Source organism: Hylaeus volcanicus, chromosome 1 (genome assembly GCF_026283585.1).
Source record: "Hylaeus volcanicus isolate JK05 chromosome 1, UHH_iyHylVolc1.0_haploid, whole genome shotgun sequence".
In the NCBI taxonomy this organism is placed as follows: Eukaryota; Metazoa; Arthropoda; class Insecta; order Hymenoptera; family Colletidae; genus Hylaeus; species Hylaeus volcanicus.
This window is the reverse complement of record NC_071976.1, coordinates 32,742,424-32,765,691: the sequence shown is the minus strand read 5'-3', so window position 1 is coordinate 32,765,691 and position 23,268 is coordinate 32,742,424. Positions and strand designations below refer to the sequence as shown.

Genomic DNA, 23,268 nt, shown 5'->3' with positions numbered 1-23,268 from the left:
GCACTGCTATGCAACATCATGGAAGAGGGAACCAGCTGTTGCAGTCGCATGTTGCCAGTCCGTTCCGCAACCAACGGACGTGAATAATCCATCGACTTGCACAAAAATAATCGCTGATCTACCTCGTTTACGTGCAGGCCTGTGTATTGCCCTAATCGCGTCAATACGACGCAATCGAACAAACGTAAGAGACGAAAGAAACCGATGATGACGAGTAACACGCGCATGTTATTTAATACGTCAGCATTTCATCGGAGAATGAAATATATATAATTAAAGACCAATTAATGGTCGAAATAATAATATCGGGTTGTCCGGAAAGTTTATGCCTATTTTTAAGAAAAATTCAAAGGCATATTTGAATTTTGATGTACATTTATGGAATTATATATGTACCATTTTGTGCCACAACCTTTCCACCTGTTAAGGAATGTACACGTATTATTTGTTTTCAGCCATTCCGATATATTCGGACCTGTACCGCCTACTAAAAATCGGCATGGACTTTCCAGACAGCCCAATATCTAAATATTACTTAAAACTCTCGATTTTTATCCAAGTCTTCCTGTTCGAGCTGCCACTCCAATAAATGTCTCGATGAATATTTCCCAACGAGCTCTTTGAATAGTTTCACAATAACAAGACCCCACAGGTATGCATAATAGAAAATAAACAAGATGAATAATACTAATAATTCAGAGAGTCAGGCGCGAGAGGAGTGCTGGGTCTCTGATTTATGTAATATCATTATTTCTTGAATGTTTAGTCTGTAAGCACGTTGGTAGCTTTAATATATTGGATACCTTACCGAGCGATGAAGTCATTTGAGTGGGTGATACTCTGGATGTTCCGAGAAGTGCACGTTTTTATGCTTAGTTGCAAACATGGTTCTACAGGGTGTGCATAAATAATAATAAAACTTTGAACGCTGTTGACATTCAGCGACAGAAACAATAACAGGGAGTAATTATACAGAAAAGGGTGCTCGACACTGATTTCGATGATTTTTATATGTTATCAAATTCATTATTCGGAACAACTTTTTCCTATACACATATACAGTGACTCACGAAAGTATTCGAACAATTACTACGAAACACTTTATTAATTATAATAAGTATATTATGTAACACTTATTGAAATATTATTAACGCTGTAAAGAAGTATGACTCTGCAGATCATATAGATAAAGTTTCAATCAAAACGACATATGTAAACAACAGATTTGAATTATTTCTTGTAAACATAGAAACTGCTGAAGCCACAAAAGTATTTGAACAGGTAACTTTTAAATCTTTAATATTTAGTAGGTTCACTTTTGGTACGAATAACATCCTGTGAGCGAGTATGCATACTGTTTACTAACTTTGCTGTAATACTTGTCGAAATAGAATTTCAAACTTCGAGTAATTTTTCTTCTAAACTTGCCGTGGAAGTTATATTAAATTGTTGTGATTCTTTCGCCATGAAATAATTATTTCGTTTTGATTGAAACTTTATCTAAATATATGATCCGCAGAGTCATACCTCTTTACAGTGTTAATAATATTTCAGTGAGTGTTATATGATATAACTATTATAATTAGTAAAGTGTTTCGTAGTAAGTCTTTAAATAGTTTCGTGAGTCACTGTACGAATTCTGTACGTAAATTTCACGAGCAACCTAGACATTTTTCCGTGGTTAATTGAAATCGTACGACCAGGCACCCTACCTGTTCTCAGTTGTAATTTTTCATTAACTCTCGCGCTCTCGCCCACGGTTATAGAAAGTAGTCCAGATTAAGTCTAGCATTTAACAAGCGATTTGTATGCAAACCCGCGCCATTTTCTGCCCGATGGAAATTACGGTTATGATAGAAGTCTCCGTCGATATCTAGAGCGTAGATGAGCAAAAGGACTCCCATGGACTTTAACGCAGACAGTTCTGTTTCCGTTATAAATCTAATAATCACGTCGATCGATCAACGTAATTGGATTTAGGTTGTACGACAATCTCATCCCCTTTACACCCCGATTTCACATAATATAAATTGCATTTATGGACAATGATCAATCAATGATATATAGCCCGTTTTGTTCGATAACCTTTCGCCACCGTTCAGTGAGTTTCATAATTCCTCGTTTATAGAAGGACCTGTCTTTATCGGCGAAAAACTGACTAAAGAAGCTCGAAGAGCGCGAAACGAATGTAAGTCCGATGGCGCAAGATCTGGCGAGTATGGTGGGTGTGGTAAACACATCCCATCCAAGCTCCAGTAATTTTTTAATTGTTCCTTTGATTTTGTCATCGTCAACCGCGATGGGTCTTTCTGACCGGAACATCGGTGAGATTAAAATCACCAGCACGGAATTTCGTGAACCATCGTTGGTACTGACGTTCTTGTGAAGCATTGTCACCGTAAACTTTACGCAACTTTTCGCAAGCTTGACTCGCGTTTCTTCCCTTTATGGAAGTAAAACAATAGAATATGGCGAAAATGCACGGTTTGATCTTCCATTTTTAATTTATCGTAAAATTTTCCAAACTCAACCAAATCGATCAGTCTTTTGTTTAGTACGAAGCTAGAGTTCTTAGTTGTCAAACGACAGCAATCACGTGGTTGCAACTGACTCTAGTTGGCTGGTTGGTTAATACGTTTATTGGCTTACAACTAAAATGTATACAGCCTTGTTTCCTTATTGCTAGTCATCCTTATCATATATATATCTACAACTAACGTCCATTTAAACTATTGCAGATTCCTTATTTTGGATATAACTCTCTTACTTACTATTACTATCGATAAATTTATATAAAAAATATTTCACTATACGTCCTATATTCTAGTTATACATTTGTACTCTAAGTTGAGCACTCTCATTTCAATACTTCATCTGTAGTTTTCTGATTGCATGTTAGTCAGCCTTTCTTAGGAACTCTATAAAAATACCAACTCATTGCTTGAGCTATATAAATCTCTGACTCTAGTACTGCCAAAAGTAAACTAGTGCCACCTGTTGCAGAAATGCGTCACGACATTTCCGACGACCCAATATCTACCAAATTTTCTAAAAATTTGCTACAGAATTGACCGAGATACCGAATTTCGTTCATTTTATCTGGATTTCGCCCACTGTGGCACGGGACACTGCGAATAGGTTCTTATGGAACTTCTCTGTGTAAAAAGTGAAATTTTTTCGGCGCGTATCAATCGTCGAAATGTCCATGCGAGGTAAACGGTTCACTCGAGCCAAAGACCGTCACAGTCCACGGTTGAAACGGTCGTTGCATTGTTAACTAGGAAGAGAAAGTGAAACGGTAAACAGTACGAACCATTAGTCCGTAGATCCTCGTGGTCGGATTGAAAATGGGAATGGTGTTGGAGCTGGAAGCCGTAGGCCGGAAGCCACGGATTCGGTCCGTTCACCAGGTCCATGTCGACGATTTCGCCCAAGGTCGGTGGCTCCCCCTCGTCATCAGCGGCGGCAACCTCGAGCATCGACGACGATGCCAACGTCGTCGACGTCGTCGTCGTTGTCGTCGCGTTCGTCTCCTGCGTGCTCATCTCCAGCTGTTGGCGACAAAGACGTAGCCAGCTGCGTACGGTGACGCCCAATCATTAACCGCTTCGCCGAGCTGTGAACGTTCCTTCCGCTTTTCCTCGGGGACCCTCATACTCTATATCCTTTTTCTTCGTGTCTGTACATCACTCCCTGCTTCCATTTCTGCAAGAAAGAGTACAACCTTCGGTTATCCATAGGCGTATACACCTGGTGCATTCGAACAGTGAATAGGAGAAATAAGGAATACCACGTGTTAGGTTTATCGCGAAAGTTAGGAGAGAAATTCATCGGGGAGAAAATGAGCCTCGCGGAAATGTCCAACTTAGCAACTTCGTGAAACAAGGAATAGTTAAATTTAATAGGACCGCAAAGGGTTCAAATCGATGGTTTTAGAATCGAATAGTCAAATCGATGGACATTATTTCCATATTCTTCAAATTTTGCTACGGTCGAGAAACTTATAAAGAGGAAAATTAATTAGTGCACCTTTGTCACCAAGTTGGTGTGTCGAAGTAAAATAAAATCAAAATAGTATGCCTCGTAGAACTTCCAGCAAAAATCGTCACGCGGTCAAACAGCTAAATACATAAATATATGTATTGTTTTTTTTTTAACTTTACGTTGATATAATTCTCTAACAAAATTTATACTTCTCCGACCCTACCAAATAGAAGACTGCAAGTAGCATTAACAAGATTGAGAATTGGCCACGCAAATCTAACTCATTGTTATAAAATAACAAAATCACAGCCACCATCATGCCACCTTTTGTGACGAGCCTCCTACAGTTAAGCATTTAATAGAAGAATGTCAAGGAATACAGCACGATCGTGTAGAGTTCAAACTTTTAAATAATATCAAAACGATTCTCAATAATAGAAACGAATTTCTCAAACTGGTAGATTTATTAACTAAATATGGAATAATGAATAAATTGTAATTGAATTGGAAATATTAACGTGGTCGCTAATAACCCTGTAGTGAATGTGACCTTAAATAAATAAAAAAAAAAAAAAAAAAAAAAAAAATATTTATACTTGGAAAAAAGGAATTAAAGATAAATATTTCGGTAAAGAATTAAACAGAAATATTTTGTCTTTCAGTATTTGACGGTTCAGTCACGTAGCGACTACTGGTTGCCGTAATCGAAATCGTCAGAAGAGACTTTTGTTGGAAGTTTACGAACCGTGGCACCTCGGGAACTTCCAATGGCTCCCGCGAATTCCAAACGCAGGGATTGGTTACCAGGTAATATTATGGAAAATTAACTAGCTGTTTTATAGGTGAAATTTAATGCCAGTTAAAGGGATCGTTACGCGGGGAATAAGGCAGCGATCCCAGTCGTCGGCGTCGGCGTCGTGTGTAACTCCGGGTGACGCAATTTTCCGCTTTACAATAAATAACGTAACCGTGCACCGGTTCGGAGTTATTTACTCTCCATTACCACGCTTAATGGACCAACTGTTGCGAAGAAACGTGGTGTACACCCGTTACCTGACACGACTGCATACATTTACTACGATCTTGCCCATTACATCTTTGATATAAACAGAATTGCGACAAAAATTGTTTAATTTGTAACTCAATATACAATCATTTACAAGCAGTTATTACAGCAGTAATAATAATTTATGGCATTGCTCTGTAATTTCTGTTTACTTTGTTTTTTAGATAATAATGTCTCGTATTACGTTTACTGGTATCCTATTATATCGTCTATTTATTTAATAAATTTAATAATCTTTAAATGGAACTACAAACGTAACTATCGTTACTACAATCACCTTCAAAACGAGATACTATAATTTTCCGTAGAAAAAGTTAATTTGTTGAAAGTCGGGTGCCAGGTTCGCATAGCCTTCGGAGTCACTGTATTCGTTTAAACAGTAATCCACCCATAAAACAATTTGTGTCGTGTATCTCGGCATCCATTGAACTCAATTTCCCCAGGATTTAATTAAAAAACATTACTGGCTTGAAGGAAACGCGTAGGTGTAACGATCAGCCCCAGGGGATCAAGAGGTACCGTATAGATGAGAGATACAGAGGTTTTAACGTTCTTCTCCTATACAGGGTGTACGGTAACATGCAAAATCAACTATAGCAGTGGATTGGGGTCACGAAGACAATGAATTCAGTTCATATAAATATACATATGTATCCTATTTGACCTTGTTTTTAAGTCATATTCATTCTTGTATTCCGATAATTCTACATTTGATTGATTAAACATTAATGTCCTTAGAGGTATTCAATGTAAATACGACGATTAAATGTTTTACTTTTATAAGCAGTATAGCAATAAGATTTATACTGTTCCTTAGTAACCTCCAGTCTTCGAATAGCGTTGCGAAAAATTGATTGCAAAGTGATTTAGTACAATGTACGAACATGTATGTATAGTCAAGCATATTTACATAAATTTTTAAAAACGTAAGGTATTTCATTAAGACTCACTTCTTACATTAAGAACTTGCCAGTTTATTTGCCATTCAATTACAGAGTTATCAGACATCGTATTATAAATTTATTTTAAAACGTATTTATGAAACTGTTAATGAAGTATTTCTGCATTCGTACAAAACCAGTGTTCAAAATGATTAATTAATGAATATATAATAACTACATAAAAAGTATAATTAATTTATAAATCTACGTCATTTTCTTCGATTTACTTGAATAAATAAACACACTCTGATAATCGTACAAAAAATGAACAACTACCGTTTTTTAAAAAGTTTACATCGTGAATCGCGGATTAATTTCCTTTTGATAAGAAACTTCTGGTTATATTGTCATTAAACTTTAAATACGGTAAATCGCTTGTTCTTATATCAGTTTCATTAATTTGTAGTCGATTTTCATATTTTACAAACATAACTTAGTTGAACTGTAAATACAACTTTAAACGACAGTCACGATAAGATGCTTTCACATCGACGATGTAATCGTGTTTATGCGCTCGTGTTGTGATTACAAGGGCGCCTTCACTTCGCTCTTAAATGAAACTATTTGTACTGGGACAAACTTATCGTTCCCTCAAAGGCAAACGCAACAAACCAGATGACGTGTTTCTCAACAAACGCGTGTATTGACGATAAGTTAGGCAACAGTCACGAAGTCACGACTCAAAACAGTTATGCACAACTACAAATGTCAATATCAAATGTGTAACCACTTTACCTAGGTGCAAGTGATTGAGATTTATTCGTTTGCTCCGATTAGGTCATGCACCATATTACGTCCTAGTTATCTGACAGAAAAATTTCGTGTATTTATATTTCGATAACGAAGCCTCAAATTGCAAAATAGAAAAGAAAATAGGAAAATTTCTCGTCCACACTGACACGAGGGAATTGATCTTGAAAAAATATCCCACATTATTATTAACACACTCTACATATCGAATCTTAAACACGACCTTTCATTAATTCTTCGATCGTGTCATTAACGACAAATTAATGCAAATGTATGTACCGGGATAATTAGCGATAATTCTATGGAACTTGTTTTCCTTTGTAGGAGATCAACAGGTCAGCCTTATGCCAATTTCGTGGGGTAATCGATTGCGTGAGTTATTGAAAGACGTCCCATTAACCACATGTTGCTTGTGATTTATGCGTGACGGTGCACTGTCCCGTTACAGACGAGTTGACAAACGATCCTAGACGAGCGAATTCTTCACGGATAAATAGATTATACAGGTCCTATTGTTTTTCACTAGGCCTGCTTGTTTCTTACATTTGATTCAGCTAAGGTTCTTTTCATTTCGAGAGGATGTGTACAGAATTCGATAATCGTTCTTTGCATTTTTTAATCGAGGGCATTCGAAAGTATCGAAAACATGGTAAGAATCGTACAGACAAGGAACGACTTTTGACCGATAGAAATGTTTGGCCTCGATTACGTTCAATAACGGCTGAGAGAGTAAAATGTGTTGACGAAGTCAACAGAAGCAAGGAGATGCAGTCTTCGAGACTCGCGGCGATCAAGGTTAGCCGAAGCGTAAGCAGCGGTCAAACGAGACGCACAATCTAGAACGCTGATATCGAGACCGGGCACAAGACTTTAATGTTTTCTAAATTGATGTTCTTCCTGCGTCATCGCGCTTATGCAATGTACGCGTGCTTTTGATCATATGATTCATTGTTCTAAATCGATGTAGATCTCGTGATATGGATACAACTTTCATTGTACTTCCTGGTTTCATATGTTACAATGAATTAAGAATCTGTGTCTAGTATGTATGTATGTATGTATGTATCGTTTCTTAGGCCATTTCAGATATGCAGCGCGTGCTACATAAAATCGTACACTATACCAGTGGTTTCCTACGCACAGTAACTTCCTACAGCCACGTGACGCGAAAATATTTATAATAAGTTAATGATAAGTTAATGTTCCCATTATCATATAATTAAGATTAAATTATATAACGGGGCTATTCCGAGTCTCTTCTTTTAACGACGTTAGATTGGAAAAAAGTATTATAAAGAAGGAAATTATTTCCTCACATAATTTGTACCTTTTAATATGTCGTTACGAAGAGTTCTCGACTAATTTATTAAAAAATACGCATTTGATATTCTTCTTGCATAACATATTATCGAAGTTAATATTTTTTTAACCTGTCAATACACGATAATTTTATCGAGTGTAACGGAATATCTCATTCAATTACAGAGTTATCAGACATCGTATTATGAAATTTATTTTAAAACGAATTTATGTAAATGTTAATGAAGTATTTCTGCATTCATACAAAACCAATGTTCGAAATTATTAATTGATGAATATATAATAACTACATAAAAAGTATAATTAATTTATAAATCTGTGTCATTTTCTTTAATTCACTTGATTGAATAAACACATTCACTACTGATAACCGTACAAAAAATGAAAACTAGCATTTTTAAAAAGTTTACATCGTGGACATTGAAATACACTGACCTAACAGATCATTCACTGTACGTGTACGTTTAAATTGAACGTACTGTAGAGACGTTGGAAGTATTGAATGCAAAGAACAATTTTCAATGAATGTTTAAATTTCAACTATCTCTAGTTTAAACGCCATTCTAATGTCATTTGCCAGATGTCCTTGGGCGGGTATTTCAAAGAAAAGGATACGAACTATTTCATTCCGCTTGCCACGTCACACAGGGTTTTTTACATTACTAAGCGACTGACGCATTACCACTTAATTAAATACAATGTACAGGAGACAAGCATCTCTAAATACACGAGCAGAGATACGGACAAATTTTTCATGTAGATTATTTTTTCAATAAAAACTACAATGTAAATTGTAAAATGAAATTCTATACCTTAAAATCAAATTATGATAAACCTCAATTTTTGAATTTTACCACTTTCAATGCCATTAAAGAATATAATATTAGTTAAGCGACATATTTATTTGAAATTTACAAAATTTTACTTAACATAGTTTTCCTTAGTACAGAATTGGATTTCATGTCGAAGAAACAAAATTTTATTTCGATAATTGTTCAATGGTACAAAGCATGATTGCTAAACCTTTTTCATAGTCCTCGTCGAATAAAATTTTACCAATCTCCGTCGATGGAAAAACGAAACGGTAATGATAATGTTATATTCAACAGATCGTTGAAATTCCGAAACATTAAACGAGCGCTTTGTCACAAATGTCTCTTTTCTTCGACAAGACCGCACAAGAAATCAAGCGTAACCATAACCGGAATTTACAATATACGGTTTTACAACGCAACCTTTAACATGTTCCTATAGGCACTTTCACTTTACATAACTTTGCATAACGCGCTTTGTGCGGCAGATATGTTTAATAATCAGTTAATGCTCGTACGATTAATGTTTATTAGAAAAAAAAAAAAAAAAATAATCGCTACGTCCATTATTGCGATAGAGATATCTGATTTGCGTCATAAATAAATTAAAGACAATGCTGCACTGGAAATTTCTTATTTCACGTATCGCGCGAGTCTTTATTTTGCAACTATCGTGCAGAGATAAAATGGGAGTCTCAGAAATAATGAAAGATTTAGGTTTACACGCTCGTTGAAAAACAATTTCATATCATATCGAGCACGTATTTTCATTACTTAACGTTTATAACCTTGCTACTGATTCTTATTTATCATCAAATTGTTGGATGTTAAAAACGTAATTCTGGCGGACTATAAATACGTAGTGAGAGATTTAAAAAAAATAAAATATTTGTTTAAAGTTGTACCTATTGCGCGTCGGTAAATGATTAAAATTAAATATAGAACAAATTGTCAACGAAATACTATGAACGCTTTACTATAGTAGATATTCGCATAAGATAAAATTACTATTATTAAAATACAGGGTTTCTATTTAGTGTATACAAAAATAAATTCTCCGTACTTTGATATTAATAATTCTATATATTTTTAATGGACTTGTAGAGCCTAGAGCAAGGAAGAAGGATTAAAATTTATTATATCAACAGCTACTTTTAAAATTTATGTATTTCAAATTTAGTGACACCTTTATTGTCCCGATCACACGTCCTAAAGTAGACAAATTAGGTATCACTTGGAGGGCCTTAATTCAAAGTTGTGCTTTTTCGGGGTTCCAGTCTCCCCTCTTCAATTTCCGGTTCGGAAGTTACCAATCATTCTGTGTTACAACTGTGTCAATGTGAATATATATGTACGAATACGAAATTGAATACTTCTTAGAAACATTTAACAAAGATATGGTTACTAGTTAATTTGTAATAAATATTTAAGAAAAAGAAAAATCAATCAATTCATATAACATAATAAGTGGAGCGTAAGATAAGAATTCTCAAGTTTAGAATGGTATCCAGAAAACTTCTAGGAAGTGTTTACTAAGAAAAACAAAAAATTGGTTGTATGACCAGACTCTTTTTTAAATTGATTTTTTCTACTTTTTTTCCAACAAGTAGGTAACATTTTTTCGTTTTAAATGTAAATTAATTTCTTCCAAAATCCTTCGATCAGGGACCCGCTAGTCCAATATATTCTCCAAATCTACCTTTACTTTTGTTTTCGGGTATACCAGTTTGGGGAAATCTTGCTCACCCCAAACAAAATGGCCACCCACGCATAAATCTTTTTTTAAAACAAAAATTTCTTTATAGTTCTTTAAAATATATTTTGTTATATATTTACATTTCATTCATAAAAATTATTATCTAATACCTTACAAAACACACACACACACACACACACATACACACACAAGAAAGTCTCCGTTTTCATTTTTCTGGCTGCGACTAACCCCTTACTAAAACATAATGAAAGTTTGAGAACAATTCGTCGTATAATTGATTCATAAAAAATTTCTGAAAATATTACACGTTGCATTACCAATACAGCATCCTGCCAGCTCAATAAACTTGAACGCCAATACATTTATCAAACACAGCCAACGATTTATCGAGCTATCGCAATAAAAACAACGCGAGACGTCACAATAGAAGAAAGAAGGGTAATGAACGACAATATGTCCTCACCCTCCTTCGCCGCCATACCCAATGAAATAAAACGTCTCGACTCTACGCACACTTCCCCGTGACAGCTGTCAAAAGTGTCGAAGCGTCCGCGCGCAAACGCTGGCGCGAGGGAGACCGTTCGAAGAAGAAAGATAGAAAGGACGAAGGAAAACGAGGACAGAAAGGGAGAAGACCGCAGAGCGGTGGACGCTCGCGTAAACACGCAAGCTGTTACGAACGAGAAGGAAGTAACGTATTAAGGATGTATCCTGAATTAGGTCTAAAAAAAAGCGGTTTTTTGTGAATTTTTTTTAGGATGGAAACCAATAATTAATTCTATCGAACTTTTTATCCTATTTTCATACATATTCGAGTAGCCTGTAGAAATTTGTTCAACAAGAAATATTCAAATTGAATCGACTGTGACGCACATTTGTAGAGCACCTCGCAATTAAAACCTCCGATCGGTGGGAAAGATGCGGGTCGTAATTTTGGTTTGACATAAAAGAACCAAAAGAAATTTTCATTTTCATACATGTTTCTTCTATGTGAAGTAAAAAAATTCATACAAAAAAATTTTCTAAAAAAATTCACGAAAAACCGCTTTTCTTAGACCTAATTCAGGATACCCCCTTAAGGTTCAAAGATGTGTTCGATTCGTATACAAAACTCGTGATTCCATACAAGGGTTTGTATCTCATTTGGAATCGAAACGACGAGAATCCATTCGCCGAAAAGTTCAGTCACACGAAAGCGATTCGAGAAATCGTTTATCTGGTTTACCAACTGTACCACGCGAAAACTTTGAAATCGTTAGATTAGGTCGGTGTACCTATATTTAGCACATTACAAAAGAGAGAGTTAAGTAGAAATTAAGTGGTAAATTGATCAGTGTTTACAGGGACGGCTCAAGGTACAGGCTTCAAGGAGTACAGAGACCTCTGACAGTTGGAGGGTCTCCAGAGACTAAGTAAAGAGAAATCCAACGAAGGGAGTATTATATACTTGTAAATTAACGTAAATTTCTTTTTTCTTAATGAAGTCTTAAAAATTAAACAGTTGTGGGAATACTTATTGCTTCAACATTTCTATCGATTAATTATTTTTTTCTTTTTAATTTCGCAACTTACATAAATAGCTATTTTTTTTTTTTTTTTTTTTTTGTAATCTATCTATTCTAGAGATTATCGAGAATATGTAGAATGTCATTGTTTATAAAAAATAAGCTAATAAATTACAATTTTACAAAGTTTTTTTTGGAAATTGATCGGTGTACGAATACTTTCTACACCCACTGTACATGCTTATTCAACGGTGTGAATTTGATAAATAATAAATTTTGCACAACGTGCAATGATGCACCATATGAGTAACGGTACACCATATGAATACAACTGACAAATACTGCTGTCTAGCAACGATGCTTAACGAGGGATGAATAATCTCGTGTGCTTTCCAATCATTTTTAACCGCAAAAAGAAAAAAGTGATCCGCGTGAAATTTAAAAAGAATGAAAAACCCGAAATCCGCATTTTACCGGAAGCTGGACTATTCGATCGAACAGGTGCCGTTTTGCTGGTTAACCGTGAAACATTTCATTCTATAGTTGAAATTCTGATTGAGGATCGCACAATTATCCATGTTTGGATGAATCACGAATCAATTCTCAACTGAGAAATGTAAACTCGCTGTCGGTAATCGTACATACACGAATTCTTGGCGAAATTACTCAAGGAAGATTAATTTTGGAGAAAATCGATTCGAGATCAAAGATCCCTAGGATAGAAAGGGAAGATCGTGAAGAGGTGGGACGCTCGGCGTAAACACACCAAGAGTCTTACGAGCTGTTACAAGCGAGAAGGAAGTAACGTATTAAGGATAAAGAAAGAGAGAAAGAAGGTTAGAACCGCACAGTGAATTCCGAGTGCGACGGCGCGGCGGTGAATACCTGTCAGCGCGCATTCCACGGTCCCAACAGCGTGCTCTCGTCTCTCGTCGTTTATAACCACTAGACTTTTGCCTTCCTAACGGCAAGGACTGGCCACCAGTAGCACTCACAAACACACGACGCACACACCGCGTTTAACTCCGTGGAGACGGTATTTAAACGCACACACTATAGCCCTTCGCGGTCCGAAAAAAAACGTATCACTTGCCACGGTAGCCGGGTGAATCGCGTGCTGCTCGCGGCGCGAACATGGCGCACACAATTCTCACGCGTTCACCATGGAGAAATGCACAAACTCGGTGAACAATGAAAGGGGACCCTCCGCGATGGAAGGAGGAACCACGGTGAAACGTTTGCGAACAATGGAACGTGACTTAAGGACACCGGAGAGCGCGAGAGCCAGCTTTACACCGCAGGGTAAATACTAGAACAAAACTCGCCGCTTTCGCTCGCGATGCGCGGCTCTGCTGGCCAATCCCCACCCGCGCAACGTCGCCACGTGGTACACCGCTCGGCCAATCAGAGACTGGTTACGCGGGGCCCCCCCCGGACGTGTTCGTAAAGCCGGCTTCGCTACCGATCAGTTCCTTCTCTTCTTCTGTTGTACCTTGTACCGATTTAACGTTCGAGACGTGCGTCGCGAACATACGCGAGATACGAGAGACTCGTCCGCGTCCTTTTGCCGATATTCTTAATCATTCTTAACCCTGCGTTGCTTGCTCGTCACGGTGACCAGTGACGGTACTCGCTTTGTTTAGTTTTTTGCGTTCCTACAGCGATGGATCGCGATGAAATCTAGGCCTGGGACTTATCATTTGTATTCAACAAGTGATCGAATAATATTAGAATTGCTAAATATTCGAACCCTTTACACCCGACGACATTTTTCATGTCTATATACAGTGAGTTACAAAATTATTAACACACACACAGCTGGCAATCCCATGAAATTGTTATTATTTTAAAGTGTACAATTTTACACTTCCTAAAAGAATACGTATAGAGATTAGGAATTGAAATAAAATCTAACAAATTAAATTTGTAAATCTCGATGGCAACTGCTAGCCGACTCTCAACTGCAAAGGGTTAATAATTTATATACCTTTTATTTTTTAATGGTATAACTTTTAAAATGTATGAATATTTAAAGTTTTAATAATTTTTCATAAGTAAATACCTCTGCCGTTATTATTCTGTAATTTCACTATGTTAACAAATTTCTGTAATTTCCAAAACGTCAATATTTTAACATAATGTATATCTAGCAAAATGAATCGAATCGATAACAATGCGACTTTTGATCGCAACCCGTGTAATTGATGAGTACAATGTGCAAGAAAAGGATTGCGATAGGATCATATGGAAGATCGACTAAAATATCTTTGCGCCCAGGGTATGGACACCAAAGAAACTTTGTAAATTCGCCTGCAGGGACACGGATAACTTACCAATCCCCTGACCCACACCGCGTCGGTACGTAACGCAAGATTCACCGCGACTCCGACGATACCGGATACCATACATCCATAAAATTTCCTCGTGATCGGTCAATTCTCTCACGCCTGACCCTCGCTCGTGTACTTAGCTGTTTATCTTGCGCAGATACAAAGAGACGCGCAAACGTATTACACTTCCGCTGGCGTCTGCGTCGATTTCCTTTGAGAAATGCCATTTCCTTGTCAGAACGTTTCTCTTGTTATCGCCAACTTGCCTTTTGTGTTTTGTAGTTCCTTGCGTATGTGTGTAACCGTAACCGTCGGTGCGTTGCTTACATAGGTTCGCAGACGCGACGGCCGTGCGGGCAGTTGGAAACATAATCGTCGAGTGCTGTCTCGATGCTCAACCAATACAATCAACTTAATTGATACGATGATTTGTTCAAAGAGTAAAGTCAGACGTCTCGAATGGGGGATTACTCATACCCGTTTTACAATTACGTTTCTCAACAGAAAAAAACGTAGCGAAGAAACGAATGTAACCGTTGCTGTACTTGGATATGAATCGATGATGGATAGATACTATTTCCAGTATGCTTAACCCTTTGACTGCCGAGGGCGTATATATACGCCCTTGAGAAATAAGCTCCAAGAAATGTTTGTATTGGTTAAATTAATTTAAAAAAAATATCAGCTTATAGGGGATGATGGGATGAAAATTTTTTATATTTACAGTTTATTCATAGGACGCTTAGTTTCGAAAATAAAAATTGAAAGGTTAAAAGTTCGTTGCAAAAATTGAATTTCAGGAAAATGGTCTTCTAAGATTTTTAATTCTTATCTCTGAAACTAAACGTCCTATGAACAAACTGTAAATATATAAAAGTTTCGTCTTATAATTTCCTATAAACTGATATTTTTTTTAAATTCAGACCTCTACGTCACTTGGAATTTCTAGCAAAGATCGTCCCGCAGTCAAAGGGTTATTTCATTTTAGCCCATTATCGCACGTACTGCGATAAAATAAACACGATATGTATGAAGTAGTTAAACAGTAAAAGATAGGACACTGAAGTGCAAAGAGGAGGGGTGGGGATAGTGTGACTTTATACGAATCTAACCTCAATTTTTGTATTTTTATTTCGTATCATTCTAATTTTGAAAAATAACACGACCGATTGAATTGGTCGTTCTTCCTCTCACTCTGGATTTAGTTCAGAGGTTATAAGCAGTTAAAAGTGGCATTTTACCGAATTTGACTGACACTTTCGACGCCATATTGTCTTGGAGCTATACCCTGTCGGTAAAACAGATTCTCGGTGGTGGCGGACTACATTATGTACTACTTTTATATTGTTATGACTATTTTTGAAAACTGCCATATTTCGAATTAATAGAGTTGATCTGGGCCTATTTTCTCGGGGAGGAGGAGAGGGGGGCGCCCTAGAGTACAAATTCAACTTTTGAATTGCCTGACAAATACGGTAAAAAGGCTCACCTTTAACTGCTCATAACTTCTGAGCCAGTGGATTCCTCGCCTGAAAACTAGCATTCTTGGATTCCACTCGCCGAACTCTACAAGCTTATGTAAAAAAAACTTGAAAATGTTAGGTCCGCCAAAGTAAAGCTTAACCAATAAAAATACAATTATATATTCCAGCATAAAGAAATAAAAGTGTTTCATTTATTCCCTGTTAATCAGACAACAAGTTCTCTTCGTCACTGCTCTCTGTTCTCTGCCTCGAAACGACACAACGACAGATCGATAGGGTACGTGGATCCCAGTCACCCAGTCACCGAAACGAACGACAGGCGTCTCTGAATTCGACTCGGAGAGATCGCAGAATCTGTCCCGCGTTTGGTTTGTGTGTGCCGACCACGACGAGTGTGTAACGGGCCACTGGCCGGTGGAATTAGTTTCTTTTTTTGAGGCAGGTCACTGACACCGAACGGCGATGGATTGACGCCGCGGGGTCAAGTTCTACGCTTCTATGTACGCTGTCGACAGAGCTTCGCGTTTAAAGGTATCGTTCGAGCATTCCTTGCGGGATATCGCGTTACTTGCGGCACCACGATCAATCGTCCATCGTACGTACTCTCAGTCTTTGGCTATGCAACGAACGACTCGAGTCGTAAATCGTTGCGAAAGGCGCGAATTGCATTGCTCGTGGTTTCTAGCTATATATGCTCACTTATTGTTAGACAGAAGGCAAAAGTGTTTCGAGCACGTGTACGTGTAGACGCAACTGTACTCGATGGCTGCTCCTCGGATGTCAGTCAAATGTGTCATAAGATGCACAACGATATAACCTCTCTCGAGCACGTGCTTTGCATCCTCGGAAGTTTTTTCACGTCGTATGTGCGGAGTGGGTAACATTTTATCCGTAGAATGGATGACGAGTAAAGACGCCTTATTGGGATTTATTATCCGTAACGTTTCTGTGATCGAGTAGGTGTTCAGAAGTTTTATTCGTTCATCCTGAAATACAATTTCATTTTATAATTCAGAGTAGAAATTTCTATTGCACGAATTACGGATTACAAGGTGTTCACCTTTCATTTTTTTGTTCGATATTAGTATTTAGATGAGAAAGTTAGCCATTTCTGGTAGCGTACATGTATGTATAATGCTCGAGGGGGTTAAACTTTACTTTGGCGGACCTAAAATTTTCAAGTTTTTTTTTTACATAAGCTTGTAGAGTTCGGCGAGTGGAATCCAAAAATGCTAGTTTTCAGGCGAGGAATCTACTGGCTCAGAAGTTATGAGCAGTTAAAGGTGAACCTTTTTACCGTATTTGTCAGGCAATTCAAAAGTTGAATTTGTACTCTAGGGCGCCCCCTCCCCCCCCCCCTCCCCGAGAAAATAGGCCCAGATCAACTCTATTAATTCAAAATATGGCAGTTTTCAAAAATAGTCATAACAATATAAAAGTCGTACATAATGTAGTCCGCCACCACCGAGAATCTGTTTTACCGACAGGGTATAACTCCAAGACAATATGGCGTCTTGTATGGCGAATGTTTTGATAAATCATTTCATTTACCGATTTTATTTACTAAATATTATTTCACAGCCCAACATGTCCCTGGTTGTTACGCAGTACATACTGGCAATTAAGTATAAAAATTAAACACATTGTTTGGTCGACATCGATATTTAATATAATTTTTCCGCTAAATAATTATTCGAATAATTGTTGATCCTCTGTATTTCATCAAACTCAATAAAGAGTAAATTGAATCATTAAAAATACACGTGTGTTCGAAACATGTGATACATTTAAATTAAAAAAATTAAGATGTCTGATAATTTTATATAATCAGAACATAAAAAGCAATTCCACCATTATTAATAGATGAATGAATACGAATTGTGTTCCAAGACAAGTACAACATTATCTGAAACTTAATATTCTATTATACATAGAACAATGATGGAACTAATTTCTAAAGAAAGCATAGTTATCACGCAAAATATCGTATACAATGCGAACGCCCACGCGTGGAAAATCGTTTGTTGTCGATGGCCCATCTAATCCATAATAATTATCTGTAAACGTGAAAGTATCGTATATCAAAACGAATTACGTATACACGACGCAGTCATTCTCGAAGTAACTGTTTCTCACAGCTTCTTTTATAGAGCCAGAGCGGAAAACGTGTAAATGAATTCCTAACGTAAGAACGCCAATAACGGTGCACGCTACCAAGCAGGAGGTTGGGTGTAATTAATTATCGCAGCACCTTGTGAGGAACGCCTATATAATTTTTTTTTCTCAATGTTGCGCGATATCCTCGATATTCGTGGCGGATGATTCTGCATCTTGAGAAATGAGAGGCAGTGGAGCGTTTATGCCCCTGTTTTTATCCTGTTGTATACTACAATCATGGCGTAATATATGTGTTAGTCGTGACATGCATATGCATGAAACAGTCATACGTACATAGGAACGGTGATAATTTTTTTAATCAATAGAAAAATAGAATTAAAAAAGTGAAATTAATTTTTGTATATTTTTGTACGCATTCATCACTCGAGTTAATTATCTTTGCAACTGAAAGAGTTGGGTAAATCGAAGAAGGTCGTTTGAAGGTTGTAGACCTTGAACTGTAAGTTTTCTTCAGTATACTTCATGCATTGCACTTCAGTATTACGTTTGTACTATTTTCCTTAACTTTGAAGTGACCATTGCGGTATTCTATTATATGTATTTCCTTGAAGAAGATGTAATGTAGAAGTTGGAATATTATAGAGATTATCCTTGTAAAGATCTCAATATATGCAAATAAATTAAAATTTTTATTCACACTTATTGGGTTAACATAAAAAGTAGTAAAATACATTAAGAATGAATATACAGAACGGAGGAACTATGTTTATTATAAATTCGAATGTGTTTGAATATTGTATACATGTCGTCTCATCAAATTTAAATTTGTAGCAGTATTTTATTGAATTAACTCAGTTTCTACTGCAGTAAAACTGTTCCACCAGAATCATTATGTCTCTTTCAATGCCAGGTGTACAGTTATCTTTGATCTTCGTTGCGTTTGTTCGTCAAATACCGAGGAAGTAGAACAAAGTATTCAGCGTTGCCAATTTCATAGCAAACATGATTCGCACTTCAGATATTGGATTTCCCCTGGATTCTGAAAACACAGAATAGGCAATAATTTTGTTAGAACACTCGGACAAATGTTAATAATCTTTAGTCTTCAGTATTTACTATATACTTAGGACCTCGATCGTTGCAAAAGAGTAAGTAAGGTTCCCTCGAATATTGTAGTCGGTTTTATGCATTTATAATATAAATTAATATAATAAATACAAGCTAAACATAAACAAAAGGTATGCGCAAGCGAAATAACAATATTCTTATATTAATTGTACAATATATTCAACATGCACTGTACGTGTTTTTTTGTATGTCTTTTATATTACTGTACGTCACAAATGCGTAAAATTCGCAGTCTATTTATTAATATTCACGCAAATGTGACGTATTTCGATGAATTTTGACATGATGCGTATATCTTCATTTGAAATAAAAAATCGGATATATTTCTGTACCAATTGTATTTTGTCGTTAAATTTTATCGGAAACACTCGCAGAGTCGTGCGGACCATTGCGATGAATACCCTGTATGTGGAACATTTTGACGCCATACAATTTTTGAAACAACTAAACAGAAATATTGTTCATTTCTGTTTGTTGGTCTCTGTTTCGGATCGTATCTCAGGAGTGGTTTATTATAAAGTCATCAAAGTAGACAAAGTTATCTCTACGTATGTTGAATGCCACTAAAGTCTCGTAGCAATTAAAAACAAAGTTATGTTTATTCCTATCCGAACGAAATTGTAGAGACTTCGACCTAAATTGCGATTAGGAATAAAGACCCTCTGGACGCTACGGTTCCTCTTGTTGACGTTTCCTCACCGTAATCGTAATACTGCAGCGGTTCTGTGGAATCCTCGTCACAGTCGTCCATAACGGATCCGATCTTTACAGCCTTGTTCCTCTCGGGTTCATCGACCTCCTGCTTACCCTCGAACGTAATCGCCGCGTAATCGGCCCGCGTCTCTCGAGCCCGTTTCTTGGGGCTCCAACGACCCTTCGCGGTGCCTCTGAGGCCGATCTACAAAAGTCGTGAAAAAGATTCTCGTCCAAAGTACTAACCGTAATCGTAATAGTGCGGCGGCTCTGTATCGTTCACCGTCTCCTCGTCGTCCTCTTCCTCGTCATCCTCGGCTTTGTCACCGGTTTCCTCCCCGACGCCGCTCTCCTCTATGTCCCCCTCTTCGTCCTCCTCGTCTTGGTCGTCGTAATCGGCGTCGTCGTCCAATCGACCACGCACCCGATCCACGGAACGATATCCCCTGCTGTTCTTGAACCTCTTACTCGACAGTCTATTTTCGCGCGAACCGTACTGGTCGTCGTTTACGCGAGCCTGCAGGAGGCGACGTCGCGACGCTCGAGCAGATTCCATGTACTCTGTAAACCCAGGGACAACTTGTATGCATACGGTGTACGAAAACGTTACACTAACCGTCATTAATTTCGATACACCGCTACACCTGTAACTGTAAAGTGTAAGATATTTAATCGATGCATACAGTAACATTCAGTCTTAGATCAAATATTAATGACAATTATGGTTCAGAATAAGTATCCATTCGAGACATTAATCGAGAGAAAGACAATATTTTAATATCTATTGATTGGACCAACTAAATATTAATTTCTGACAATACTTCAATTAATTATTAAACGATGATCGAGAATATGATTCTTCTGTAATATTAACGTTTCGCCATACAAAAGCATCAAATTAATTTAGTTAAAAGAAAAGTGAATGCGGTGAATCCTGATTAAGAGACGCATAATTATCTCCGTCACTTTTTGGAGCTGCTCGCTTTGTACCAATTAAAAAATGAAATGATTGCAAAATGAATGAATTCGAACTGGAAAAGCGACGAGAACAATTTCAAGATTTCACAGTAGTAAATGCAACGAGTGAGCATACAGTGTATACCTTCGAACCATTCATGATCGTCGTCCTGGTAAGCGTCGCTGGAGTCCACGCTGTTGCTGGAATCGGGCTCTCCTTCGAAAGTGAATGTTTCAGCGTTGCTTAGGATACACCCTTCGGTAGAAATGCAAGGTTCCGTGAACCTGACCGCTCTCAGAACTCCATCGACGGAGTTTACCTCGCAGTAACATTTACCGAAGCCGTCGGGGCAGCTGGAAAAGTTCACACCTTTCGTCATAGACCGGGAATTCGAGGGAAGCTCACCAGAGATGTTCTGGCTCACCAAAATGATCCTGGCCCGATACAGTCTGTGGCTGGTTTCTCTCTGTGAAATATAACGACTGGTGGTAATACATGGCGGTCAAAGGAAAGGTTTCTAAGTTCGAAGAATCTATAGTACTCGATAATGTGGATTAAAAGTGCTCAGGTATATAAATCGAAAAATTAATCTTGCCAGAGTTTGCAACAGTTTCAGATCCCCTCTAGACATCAAACCTTAAACCTTTTTTTAATACCATGTATAATATTCAATACAAATAACATTATCGCTCGTGAATGAAAGATATTCGGAAAAATTGTACAATATATTTTTTGAAATTTTTAAACAATTTGGAAACCACTGATTCAGTTCTTCATGGTTGTAGGAGCTTTTGTTCCTTTTTGCAGTTGTACCCACAATTCTGAAACGCCCTGTAGATTTGTATCTTTCATCGGAGCGAAGTCTTCATTTTTATTTACGTTACTTGATCTTGGCACGAGGCAACGGCTACCATGAATCCTCTGCCGCAAGTAGTATTACATTTTGGGGACGACCATCGTGACCATAAAGAATCAATTTCCGCTGGAATTGATGTCCAAGGACCAATTTCTTCGCAGAACTGAAATTTCAACGAATTTCAATTTTACGGGATTGTAATGTCAGTAGCTTACACTCGGAAGCCTCGCTTAAAATTGATCTATTTCTTAAACGGCACTGGCAAAATTCTACAAGCGTATTCGACACGTAATAAAATTACTGGCTGTCTCTGATGGCAATTCGAAGCGCATTGGGGCGTGTGTATTCCTCTAATTGTAGTCGCAGAACATTGTGCGACACCGCAGACTCCACGTGGTGAACACAAAGACTCGGGTAAAGGATTTAAAAAACACGTGGGGAATCCTGAAAGAGGTCTCATTTAAAATTTCCAGCTACCTCGGTGCCGCATGCGACAGCTCATGCTTATGTATGGGCCCAGTGTAATTGTTATTCGAAAATTATTCCACAACCTTTCGTTTTATATAGCCGATGGCCAGCAAGCAAAATAGAACAGTTGCAACTTTGAGCATTCTCGGCGAGCAATGTTACATCGCATAATCGTCTATGAACCCTTGCGCTCGTGTTTGAATATGGAGTAGCTTCGGCGAAAGTGCAATCAGCTTTCCTCTGGCTTGTCAGTTCAAACGAGCACAAGTCCCAAGAGTGAAGCGTCAGGCAAGGGCATATCCCGAGAAAGAATTCACCCGCGCCAGAATTGTCCAGAAATTCTGATTCTGAAGGTATGCTACGCAACTCGACGAACAACTGCAAATAACACCACGATATTGTGTTACGCGGACTTTTACATAATTACAATGTTTATTTTCATATTTGACAAACTACAGTGTCTATGGGCACGAAAGTCATCTATCTGGAGCTCCTATCGAAGAGACCTCTCAAAATGAATGTTTACAAAATTTATTGCTGAAATTTACACGCTAACAATACTCGAAAAATAAGTCTCCTTATCCAGAAAGCTTACTTAGTATAAACAATACAATGTGGTCTGAGAAGCCAGATGAAGTATGAAGGTCATTGTAGTGTATACATCAGAAATTACTTAGCCACCTAAGTATTTTGCCAACAGAATAAATATATAACATTTCTTCCTTACTGCACAAAATCCTTCTCCAATTTCTACGAAAGCACATTGCTGTAAATGCAACTGTCGCACCCAGCGTGTTATATCATAATTTGGCGAATCATCCAGATCTTTGGATACGAATAAAAATGGATCCCAATTGTTGCCATCGACAGTGAGTCCATCTACAACGCGATGAGCTTTTCCATGGGAAAGAATCAAGACTATTGATACAAATGTAAGTATAAACATAGCCTAAGTGTTGACATCATCAATTAATAATAGTACAAATTACAGAGATAAACAAACACACAATAACTTGAAGTTGTTTCGGTTTTAATTCGTCTCTCAGATTATACGATACGAAGTTTTTTATATAATCATGGTAAAGATTTTTCTTTGTTTTTGATGATAATGAACGTCACATTGAAATAAATTAAGACA

The 23,268-nt window shown here is 37.4% G+C and overlaps 2 protein-coding genes and 1 long non-coding RNA gene across 14 annotated transcripts in view; 1 reads left to right on the top strand and 2 right to left on the bottom strand.

The window, feature by feature from the left end:
* The window catches only part of LOC128881572 (uncharacterized), a 101,928-nt gene extending 88,808 nt beyond the window's left edge, over positions 1 to 13,120 (bottom strand). For 9 of the 10 annotated variants that reach the window (XM_054132811.1, XM_054133115.1, XM_054133196.1 and 6 more), the window contains exons 1-2: positions 12,981 to 13,120; positions 3,314 to 3,705 (exon numbers count right to left, since the gene is read on the bottom strand). In XM_054132811.1, coding sequence (XP_053988786.1) covers positions 3,314 to 3,545 — 232 coding nt within the window. In that variant the 5' untranslated portion in view covers positions 3,546 to 3,705; positions 12,981 to 13,120. Of the gene's footprint in view, positions 1 to 3,313; positions 3,706 to 12,944 lie in introns of all 10 variants that reach the window. The other variant, XM_054132892.1, reaches the window with a different exon arrangement.
* On the top strand, positions 11,162 to 22,727 carry LOC128884361 (uncharacterized). Of its 3 annotated transcripts, none has more exons than XR_008459379.1 (4): positions 11,162 to 11,280; positions 11,720 to 16,440; positions 22,230 to 22,483; positions 22,589 to 22,727. It is a non-coding gene; the product is annotated as an uncharacterized LOC128884361 (long non-coding RNA). The 3 variants fall into 3 exon arrangements; XR_008459381.1 differs by lacking the exon at positions 11,162 to 11,280 and having other exon boundaries at positions 11,720 to 11,854; positions 11,934 to 16,440; XR_008459374.1 differs by lacking the exon at positions 11,162 to 11,280 and having other exon boundaries at positions 11,720 to 11,854; positions 11,925 to 16,440.
* On the bottom strand, positions 16,434 to 22,333 carry LOC128883970 (uncharacterized). The gene is made up of 6 exons (XM_054136927.1): positions 22,214 to 22,333; positions 21,691 to 22,106; positions 20,951 to 21,272; positions 20,132 to 20,409; positions 19,855 to 20,053; positions 16,434 to 19,066 (listed from the first exon to the last, which is right to left on the bottom strand). The coding sequence occupies exons 2-6, from the start codon at positions 21,718 to 21,720 to the stop codon at positions 18,975 to 18,977; spliced, it is 921 nt and encodes a 306-aa protein (XP_053992902.1). The 5' UTR covers positions 21,721 to 22,106; positions 22,214 to 22,333; the 3' UTR covers positions 16,434 to 18,974.
* Positions 22,728 to 23,268: the final 541 nt, after the last annotated feature.